Genomic DNA, 12,062 nt, shown 5'->3' on the forward strand with positions numbered 1-12,062 from the left:
AACTAAATCAGATGCAATGTTGCTTTGTCAAGAAACAATAATATATTCCTCTTATTAGATTACATTGTATTTATAATCTGCTGTATCCATTCGGTAAAGATGTTAGTGGTCATCCACGCATTTTAACTGGATTGTCAAATGATAGACACATTGTTAACGTTAATATTTTTAAAACATCTGGGGTGTTTGTCTTGCCAACCACTAACGGCGGTAACTTTTCTCCTGTGCTTCTGCGTGCTAGCATCACTCTAATTCTTTCCGTAGCTAATTTTCCATCTGTGCATGCTACCCCTTTTTGGCCAAGTGTTTTTTCCGGTAATGCATTTAATAACAAATTCGTTTTGATCTGCTTTTAACACATTTTCAGGTGTGTAATTCCCGAAATATTTTCCAGTTTAGATTTGAAATAGTCCATTACACTTTGATCGACATCGGCACTTTCACCAGAAAATTTAAAAATCATTTAGCTCTCCGTATTTACTTCCAGTATCGTGTCGTTTTCTTGCAAATGGTGTATTGTCCTCGTAAATCATCTAGTATTCACCACGTCTCTTTTAAATGTCTTAAACAGTTGTTTTTCCAATTCCAAACTGTATTATAGATCTTTTTACGTTAGATTAAGATCAGAACTTTTTTTCTCTTTTTAGGCGTACAAAGGTCTCCATTCTTGTTTGAACTAAATTATTAATTAAATAACTACTTAATATTGTTTATAAAAACAGTTCACGGTTCAACGCCTCACTAGTTTGATACTCATAAGGACCTTTTCGTGTAAAGAAATTTGTGTTGATTGACACACATATAAAATATGGGGACACCGTTCATTTAAGCTCACACTCTGCCTTCGAAAGAAGCATGCATTTATGTTACGGTTCTTTTTTCTGTTGAACTAATAGGGAAAAAATGTAATTTCGAAATAAAAAGTGAACTTGACTACAGAAAACACTTTAAATTATAAATTTAATGCATCACCAAAGGGAGATAATTTGAGATTTTTCTATTATATAAATATTTGAATAGCCATCTTGGACCAAAACGAATTGATTAATGTTGGTTGATTTGTGAACTATATCATCAAGTAACAACTAATAGACTAAGTGTAATTGTTTTTGTCTTTAATTATTTGTTTCCTCAAGCTTCTTCATTTCTAAAAGTTGTTGTATATTTTGAACATTATTCACGTGTAATAATTTGCACTTTATAAAAGTTTACATCAAATTTAAATAAAAAAGCACATTATATCTAAGTTAATATATAATATGACATGGTACGTGTACTTATAGGATATGTATAATTCCAACAGTTTAAAGTAAGTTTTTTTCAGTATATTGAGGTTAATTTATTTCTCTGATAAGGTTAATATTACTTTCTTAACTTTTCCTGGAGGTCTGATGGGTGTGCTGCATATTTACGTAAAAGAAGACTGGAGTTAAGCACATCTGTGACTGTAGTTTGTCCTGTGGAAGCCAAATTAAAATACACCGTAAGTTATGTTTATGATGTGTGTTTACTTTTTATGGTTCTAGCGCAACTGATGGGTTTTTTGTATACGAAACGCGCGCCTAGCGCAACAACTACATTTCAATCCTGGTATCTACAATGAGTTTATTTATTCCTTGTTCTATCTTGTTGGCACTGCTTCTTTTAAAAACTGTGTTTAGTGACAGAGTCAGGACAGTCATTTATCTGCAAGTACCCCATCGGAGTACTATCAACTCTTGTCACTGCCATAGTCTGTTTCAGGTACATTTTGATGACCTCCAAACAGTCTTATATCTAATAAATGCCACGTTATGTCTTTATAACATTATCAAGTGCTTTTGTTTACTTTAAATTCAGAAATTATTGCTTGCATTTATTATTGCGATTTTGTCAGTTTAGACTAAAATGCGATTTTAAGTTTTAAGATTTTAAAAAAAATCCTGTTTAATTCATATAGAATATTTCAAAATGCGAGTTAACATTATCTGTCGCATTTTTCGCCATTATAAAAACCTCGCAATAATTTCTTAATTTACGGTACTTATATATGTATTCTGCTTATATACCTTATAATGACTATATTTGTTGGTTAACACTAGATATTCAAAGGGCTTAGTTTTTGGTCCATAATTCATCGTGTACTGTGTTACAAGTATTATATATACCATGGTTTTTACGAGTTAACATATTTAAACAAACCAATCCGAAGGATGAGTTTGTTTAAATATGTTAATGAGTAAGACACATGGTATATAAAATTTGTAATATAAATAAAATGATTGACAGCTTCAAGACCTTGAACTAATATTGGAAATTGATCACGTTACAGTTTTATCCAATGAAATCGAAGCTCGCGCAAGTCACTTTTGCGCCTCTTGTATGATCTTCTGTGTATTTCATGTAAATAGAACCCCTGAATTTGCAGAAAGTAAAGAAAATATCGGATTTTCCCCTTTTTTTTTAGTTTTGCGTGTATGATTGTATGCGCAGGTAATTTTATAATGTCATCAGACTGAGGTAATAAAAAAAGTCGGATTTCAGCGACAAGGATTAAATAATTATTCTAATGACGGTAAGAATTATTTTTTGTTTGTTTTCAAGGTATCATACGAATTAATCATATTTTTCGGGATTTCATCTCATTGGAAAATGCATATTTATACATTTATAGTTTTCGTACAAACTGCTTTTCTTCCGTTTTTTTTTATTAAATCGATTATAAGATTATTTATTAGAAGACAATTTTAATTCATATAATACTGTATTTGCGGATCCAGGGAGCGTAGATAGTGTACGTCTCCCTAATTGATCACCAAAAAAAAATCATGTTTTTTTTACAGATATTTGTAGCCGATATTTATGCCTATGGGTACCCCCTTTTTAAATAAAAAATTATTTGAATTTTCGCAAGGGAAAAGATATTTTTAAATTTTATTTGTTTTCAAAACTGAAAGAAGAATCATTTAGTAATTGTTTCCAAAATTAAGGGAATTCGTAACAATCCTATATAGTTTGAAAAAGGTTTCTTGAGATGTGGTACACATAATTTATTGCGTTGTGTTATAAAATGAAAACAAAATGAAGATCTTGACCTTTTAGTACGTTTTACAGTTTCCTAAATATATTAGAGGCGGATACTTTTCAAAAAGAAGGTGGAGCTTCAGCCATGGAATAACATGAAAATGAATATGTTATACCATGGCTGAAGCTCCGCCTTTTTTCCTTTGGATTCTTGTTGAGTTGCATATTTAAATAGCAAAGTATGGTACAACATCAATTTGCATATAATATACCATGGTTTTTCATCACCACAGCTTTTAAGCAAATTGTTTCATAAAAACATCAAAGGAAAAAATCCAATTTATGTTACAAGCTTGAATAAAGTTGATAAGGAAAGATGTTGGCCGTCTTATAACAGTTATATTTTATGTTGTCCGCGAGTGGCGTTAGAGACAGTGCAGAAGAGTATGCCAAAATGTTGCAGAAGCATGTGTTTGAATCCCGCAGTGGTTATAACAAAAATAGAAAACAACTCTTCGGAAATACAAAATAAACATAGTGCAATTTTCATTTCGCCACGCATAACCATATTAAGACAATTAGCATAAAAGGCAGTTTTGCATCTGCATGTTTAGTATGACTTGTAGTTTATCTACAATATATTTAATGTTTGATTTGCAATACAACAAAAGTCATCATAAAATACTGTGTTATATGCTTCCTATTTTATGTCTTTTCATGAGACAGACAGCTGACTATATGGTATGGGCTTTGTTCATTGTTGAAGTCCGTACGGGGACCTATAGTTGTTAATGTATGTGTCATTTTAGTCACTTGTGGACAATTGTTTCACTGGCAGTCTTAATTTTTATATTAAGGGCGTTGTACTAATGCATTTAACTCAAGTGGTTTAATGGATTTTAATTGACACTTTAATGGCTTGAATTTCAAAAAAGGTTAAGAATTATGAACTTATTAAACAGTCGCAGCTCAATTTTCAGCCTTAAATAAATCTTTTAGAGAACAGGTTTTTGTTCTCATATACTCATTTTCTAACAGTTATTTGTTTTGTCGTGCTGATCAATGTAGCAGCCACTATTGACAAATCGATATATACCCGACTTTTTCATAATTTTTTAATGAAGTTGATCTATTAAATAAATAAAAGATGTTTTTAAATTATTATCTAAAACTTTGGTTTAAACTTCAAATATTCTAAATAAATTATATGATGTTTCATACATGCCAATAAGACAACTATCTGGCAAATTCCAAATGCAAAATGCCACAAAAGCATGTAATAAAATTGCGCAGAAGAAATAACAAAAATGTGCTACACTGAACACAATATACAAAGGGACTTTGACTTAGTTGTTAAATCAGTATAAAAATTTAGATTAATGCATTTATCCCCATCGATGTCAAATTTAATATGTGGTTCAAAAACCGCATGCTGTAAACATAAAGACGCTACGTACACTGACACTCAAATGAAAACAGAAGGAGAAGGCAATAACGAAATAATTTAAAACATTTAATGGTCGGTACGAATACGGCTATGGCTATACTAATAGACATCATTTTTTTAGGAATGATTGTATTTATGGTACAAGTGTTGGGCCCACTGTTGTCAGTTATGTCTTTAATTTAAAAATAAAATGATTTTGAATGATTGTCGACAATACACAATTGTAGCCTTGGTAATATATGATTTAAAGATTTAGAGTTATACCATTGTATCTGTTCTCTCTTTTTTTATTCTTGGAAGTTATTTTCGAGAAAATATTCAGTCTGGTTTACGCAGGCGCATTGATAAGTAAATAAATATTTAAATAAGTTTAAATAACTTTATTTTTGATAATGACATGTCAGCAGTATTGGATCCTATTCTCCGCATCCTGAAGGTCCAACACTGAAAATATACATGAAATACATATATGAGTAATACATTTGTTTACACATGTTAACCTTGACTCTGAGTTCTATACACTTTAAGATGTCTTGTTCGTTTTCATCAAAAGAGTTTGTTGTGTATCTTACTTTAATTTTGGCTGATGTGCTTTTTAATCCATGTCATTGTTAGTTTTCGATCTATACGTTTGACTCTACATCTGGTCTCATTCCCAACTAAGGTTTGCTGTGTAATATGCTTCCTATTGTGAAGTCTTTTCAGGAGACAAACTAATGCTCATTGTACTAATATATTTAACTCAAGTATTTTGATGGGTTTTACTTGAGTTTCAAAAAAATATTAAGAACTTTAAACTTCATAAACAGTCACAGCCCAATCTTGAGTGCAGTTCACCCCCTCCAGCCCATAATAAACTTTCTTATATGAGAACATGTTTTGTTCTCATATACTCATTTGTTGACATTTCCTAGTTTTGCCGTGCAAATGTAGCAGCCACTATTTAAAAATCGATATATAGCCAACGTTTTCTTAATTCGGTATTGTAGCTAGTTCTAAAGTTGATCTATTGAATCAATAATTGTTGTTTTTAAATTATTTACTAGAGTTGTGGTTTAAGATTAAAATACTTTAAATAAATATCACGATGTTGTTAAATTGCCAATGAGACAACTACTAGTATCTGGCAAATTCCAGATGAAGTGGGTTAAAAATACTATAGGAACAATTAGCCTTCAACAGTTTACAAATTTAAACTCAATAGTCAGTTATAAAAGGTTCCGTCATGACAAATTGTAAAATTTTAATGGATAAACCAACGATCTGATTTATTACAAAACCATAAATGACCAACAAATATGACAGACAGCAACCCACAAAAACAGTGTAAAATAGTCTTCTGACTTCGAACAGACACATACATAATATGTCACCGTTAGGATACTTGAGTTCGCTCAAACATCCTTGGTTCCACAACAGTAATGTAACAGCATATAATCATGATAACAAAACAAAAACTATACATATTGTGTTTAGCTGAGGAATAAATTCGAACATTGTCATACTTGATTTCTACAATCAAACCTGCTTAAAAGACCACACGCATTAAGCAAAATCATGTGTTGTAAGATTTTTTTTTGTTTTAGATCCCTCTGTAGTACATTTTATATTGATTAAACCTGAGTCAAAAGACCACCTGTCTTAAGATTTAACATTTTTTTGTTTCCCTTAAATGGTCTCTTAAAACAGGTTTCAGTGTATATAAATCAGTATTATTTTACTTTTCTTGCGATGTTTATGTTTCTTTCATGCAGTGTCACCGAGATAAGTTATTGAATTACCTTTTTTCACAGACAAAGAAGTGCTCTGTTAAACATGCCCTATCGTTCCAATGAAGTTTACCATCATTGTACATGTGGGTTGACAGACAATGCTCATAAGAACGACCATTCGGCTCTCCGGGTCCCCAATCAGTAAAATCGAAGTCGGTGAGGCTAGTTTTCCAGATAAATCGTCGTTTAGCGTTCAAAGTATTTGCACCAAGCCAAACCTCTAGATCAGCTATAGAAAATATTTAAAAATAAATCAAAGTCCACGTTAGTAATTCTCAAACTGGTTAATAATTGAGAGAACTACATTCACTGCACATAAAAAAAATATTCTCGAGGCCATCAACATGATTGCCAATAAAGAAATGAAAATGCATTTACAAACATAACATCAAAAAGTTAAACCACAAAAATACTGAACTCAGAGGAAAATCTAATCGGAATGTCCATAATCAACATCGAATCGATCATTATCAAATATTGAAAAGAGGGACGAAAGATACTAAATGTACAGTTAAACAAACTTACAACATGGCTAAAAATGAAAAAAAGACAAACAGACAAACGATAGTACACATGACAAAACATAGAAAACTAAAGAATAAACAACACAAACCCCATCAAAAACTAGGGGTGATCTCAGGTGCTCCGGTAGTGATTCCATGCTAAAAATTGAGAATATTATAAGGTGATGTTTCAAAGAGGCAACATCCCGACCAACGACTACTAATGGTCTTCAACACAGCCAAACAAATTCAAACCCCGAGGCGGACTTTTAGCTCAATGCAAATGGATGTCATGCTAAACTCTTGATATTTTCGAGAGTAAAAAATTGAAATCTACTTTCGATTCAATTTTAATCTACAGTCTTAAAGTATCAAGAAACTTTGCATATACATTTGTGGACTGTCTGTGTTTTGAAGCGTAGCTATATGTAAGTGTTCCAGTTCTAGCTAGATTATAATCTGGTACAGAACTGTGGATTCATTTATATTCGTGAGTCTTTATTTGTTGAGATGGAGGAACACTTTTATTTTCGTGGACATTTGATTTTGTGCTTTGCAAAGGTCTGCAAACAACCTGATGGAAAATCTGAAATTCGTTGAACATTTATTTTTCTCGATTCATTTGTATCTGCGAAATCTACGAATATTGGAATCAAACGAAAGATAATGAGTCCACAGCGATGACTCACAAATTACTTACTGTCATCGATTGTTGGTTTTGGGAGGATACTCATCAAAAAGTTGTTTTCTCCAGCTGTTTTAATTTCAGCCAAATACGCATCGAGGTTGTCTTTGCAGAAAAACTGAAAACAAAAGATATTCTCAATTTGAGGTACATTTCATTTTTATTCAACTTGGGTCTTTTTTCTGTGTTTGTGTATCAATGAATCATTCCTATTGCCTTAGACGATATACCTCTAAGAGTTTGTCGCAGTTCCGTTAGGTCATTTGTGCATCGTCACTTCCTTTCCATGTTGAGCGAGTGGTTGATAAAATTTGATTCATTATTGCATGAATTATTCGGCAAATTAAATTCCTTCGATTTGTAAGCAGCAGTGCTATACTTACAGAATTGTGATTTGGTACAAACATTATTTCTATTTTATCCTGCATAATGACGATCACGACGGCGCTTGAACATTTAAATTATAGAATTAAAGGCGGTCCCCTCTATCTGGTAAATGTCTTAATACATGTAATAGAGGGGCGCATAATGCACGATTTTTTCTGCTGAAGAACACAACTCGAAAGTGTCTTATTAACCTCTTACACCAGTTTGTAAATGTATGACTGTGTTTATATAGCTCGTTCCATAGATGCACTATCAATTATTCTAAAGACAACCTCAGTTTACTTATACTTAATGAAATATAAGTTATATTGATAGAATATAACAAAAGAAAGACGAAAACGAAAACTACATACTATGTTCAGAGATGAAATAATCATAAGAAACTATGTATACAAATATGATCGTATTAATAATATATGAAAAAAAGAAGGGGCACTTTAAACATAAGAAATAAAATAAATGAATAGATACGACAACTTCATGGCTAACAAACCTACAAGCAAACAAATTGTAACAATAGACATACAATTTCGTAGTGATTTACTATACCTTTGCCCCATACCAATTTTCCTTTGTGTATTTGATAAGATAACACGAATCTTCAAATTTTTGCCAGCCATGTGTCCAATAGGCCCATCCTGAAGGATTTCAATAAAATGAAGTTAACATGTTAAACATGTTATAATTTAAACACTTCAGACATGATTGAATGTTTACATGGTAGACCGAACTGATTATTATTAACAATTGTACAGGTTTACGATTAAAGATGCATTGTGTTCAAACATTTAATTTCAACTAAAAAACGTAACCTTAAAAGAAAATATATTATATGATTGCCAAATGAGACAACTCTCCTCAAGAGACAAAATCATACAGTTATTACATTTTTTTAACAGTTACAGATAGTTGAAAATCTTGTCTGTTTAGAATTTCTGTTATTTTTGTTTGTAACGAAACAAGCAATCTTATTATAGACATTTCAAATCTTATATGTTATATGTTATATGTTTATAGTAATTAGGATTATACTACCATGTTGACTGTTGTGCCTCACCTTTTGATACTTTTACTTATTATGAATGTGGGCTTTGCTCACACATCATTTTCAATATAATTGAATTTTGTCATACAGGTATAAGTTGTACTAAGATATAACAACAGGTGTTATCCACCACGTTCGACATTAATATAGCATGTATTGAATCATTCATATGACAGTTAAGATTGTGATAATGCTATAAGGGACTTATTCGGTAAATGAAAGTTATAGCTTAGTTTAACACTATAAACAGAAATAAGATGAGAGGGTTTTTTTTGGCGGGGTGCACGTGCGAAGTGAGAGGCGGTCCACCTCCGTTGACTATCGTATATCTCTTATAGTTTTTACGACCTATTTACATATTTTCTAGATTGAAAAGGTGACCTATTTCAGCGGCACGATCAATCACTTTATGTAATGAAAGTAGCCCCACTCCCCCACCCGAGTCCATATGTCGAGATATACTTTACAATGTCATCTTACCTGGGGTGCTTGCTCCTTCTGCAAAAAATATGTATACAGGCATCATATCATTAATTTTAGTTGATTTGAATTCCTTGACGTCATTACAATATTGATTATTTAACTAGAAATGATATCATTTAGATTGATAAGCACTACCATTCTTGAATTACTGACATGCCATAAAATTTTCTTAAATACCTATATTTCGTTGGAAAATATAATTTTCATTAAGTCAAACAAAACTTCTACTGTACAATTGCTTAACATTTCAAAAATTTCGACCAGAGGTAATTAATGTTTAAATGTATGTAAAACTTTAGCAGAATGTTTTTAAAATTGACAAATTAAGTGATGCAGAATATTTTATATAGAGGTTAATTATATGATTGAATGGGACACACAACAAACACATATATTCATATGTGTCAATTTTGTCCCAAAAAGTCGTACTGTGTCGTGTTTTTTTTAAATTAAAAAAAAAGGAATGAGAGACATCAACATCTGTGAATTTCTACAAAGCAGTGATTAAAAATGAAATTAAGTCCAGTTAGAACAAAGCACTTGTGATTCCCTTGTTATTTGTTTTATTCACAGTAATATCATTGTATAATAAGTTCTTTCGCGGATGAAAAATTACACAATAAAGGGACAACATAATATACGAAATTCTGGCCGTTATTATTTTGGTGGATTTTTAATTCTAAGATATTTTAATGAATACAGAAATGGTTACAATGGTTACAGTTAAAAAATCATTGTCACTCAAACAAGTGTCTATTTCACATGTTGTAATAGTTGAATATTCATTCTACGTTATATGGACATCTTATTTATTGATCATATTTTAATTTGATACAGTTAATCTATAGAATTACCAGTAACAAAAAAGGAAGGAAGGCCAAAAAAGAAAAAGGAAAATGAACGTATACCACATACCACAAAAAGGAATATCGCAAGTTTCCCATTCTGTATCATCGTCAGTTGTATAACACCAAGGTCCAAATGGGTCACTATCAGGGTTTCGACAATAATTATGCTGATCTGCCAACAGCCTTTGTGTGTCCAGAGTCATATTGGAATCTGTGTTTGACCAATCTTTGCATTTCAGTCCATTTTCTGTTGTATTTATCGTTCCAGTATAATCTATACCCTCCACATTGTCCCTACATTCTTTTGCTTTATTGGAAAACCAATGAAATCAGTATGCGTTAGATTTTGTGTTTCTTTGTTATATATTTGTTTGCTTCTGTTAGTGATTAAGATTATAACTGATGTTGCCTGCTGTATTCATAATTTGACATTTTTACCTGTTATGTTCCATTGTTCTATCTGTTTGTTTTATTCAAAAATCGTTGTCAATACAATGAGATGTTATGCCACTTATATAAGTGGGAGTTTCAGCTAGCTATTAAACCAGTTTTGCCTGTACATTCTCAGGAATATGACAGTTGTTTAACATTCGTTTGGTGTGTTTATCTTTTAATTTTACCAATTGATTACGGTCTTTCCATTTTCAATTTTCCTCGGAGTTTTGTATTTTTTTTATTTATTTTTAAGTATCATAAGATAATACATATGGATTCCTTAGCATGCTGTCACTTATGTGTTTGAATATTAAAAGTAAGGTTATATATATACACACAGACATTACCGAAAGGAAGACAAACGGTTTATAAAAAACCAAGACACATATACAGGTACAATGTATTTAATACATGTCAATGTAACAACTGACCGTTAATCACTCGACATCAACTAATTATGTAATTTGTACCTCAATGCTATTAAAATTGAATATCATGGCATTCTCATAAATCGTTCTTATCAAAATCATACCTGCCACTTTTACGGCCAAAATACCAAGAACCAATATTTCACAGAAGAGTGTCGAAAACGCCATCATGCTCTACAAAACAGTGAAATTGTTTTTCTTTCATATCAACTTGAATCAGAGTGCAGATTTATTGAAATTAAATAACTGTCTTTAAGGTGACAAATATGTCATATGTATTGTATATACTAGTAACTGTTTCACAGAGTGTATGGTTCATGTGGGTAGCGTCAAAGTATTTAGTCCGCATCTTTACCGCAAAGAAGACACATTTGTAGGTACTACCCCTTACTGTACATTTCTTTAATGTTAATAGGTCCATCACAAAACCATATAGTTTTGACGCGAACAGCCTTCCTTGGTTAAAAAGATAAACATTAGAACACATCATATTAAGAACTAGGCAATACGTTATTTGTGCAACACATACACAGGAGATAAATTACTTGTGCATTTTAAGAATCACTGAAATACACATCATCGGCAGTAAAATGGCAGTAAAATGTTATATCTTAAAAGATAAAACAGAATGTTTTTGATTATTTGCAAATTAAAACTTTATGCCTACCTGAGTCCTCCTATAGTCTTAGTTGCTGCTTGAACTTAACTCTCATGTTGCTGTTTTATATATGTACTGCGTAACGAATCAGCAAATTTTCAAAAGGTTAGCAATATAATGTAATTGTGTTAAACGTGGCGGCGTGATGTTTGTTCCAATAGCTACTATCTTTTTATTAAAAAAATTACAATATTACAATATTACAATAGATATTATCTTAATGTATTTTGTATATTAAAATCTAATAATGCCTAACTGTCTCACTTATGTACCCAGTTAATGTACAGATGCACGATTCTGAAATTTATTTTAATAACTTCAACTATATTTTCTACAATTGCGGTAACTGACATTTAAAATTTATGTCA

The 12,062-nt window shown here is 31.4% G+C and overlaps 1 protein-coding gene across 1 annotated transcript; it reads right to left on the reverse strand.

Moving 5' to 3' along the window:
* Nucleotides 1-4,815: 4,815 nt before the first annotated feature.
* LOC134702115 (alpha-N-acetylgalactosamine-specific lectin-like) lies at nt 4,816-11,785 on the reverse strand. Its single transcript, XM_063563210.1, has 8 exons — nt 11,704-11,785; nt 11,141-11,210; nt 10,241-10,480; nt 9,323-9,340; nt 8,347-8,435; nt 7,426-7,528; nt 6,232-6,451; nt 4,816-4,894 (listed from the first exon to the last, which is right to left on the reverse strand). Exons 2-8 carry the CDS (start codon nt 11,205-11,207, stop codon nt 4,867-4,869), a joined length of 765 nt encoding a protein of 254 aa, XP_063419280.1. The 5' UTR covers nt 11,208-11,210; nt 11,704-11,785; the 3' UTR covers nt 4,816-4,866.
* Between the last annotated feature and the right edge of the window lie 277 nt (nt 11,786-12,062).

Source organism: Mytilus trossulus, unplaced genomic scaffold (genome assembly GCF_036588685.1).
Source record: "Mytilus trossulus isolate FHL-02 unplaced genomic scaffold, PNRI_Mtr1.1.1.hap1 h1tg000398l__unscaffolded, whole genome shotgun sequence".
Classification (NCBI taxonomy): Eukaryota; Metazoa; Mollusca; class Bivalvia; order Mytilida; family Mytilidae; genus Mytilus; species Mytilus trossulus.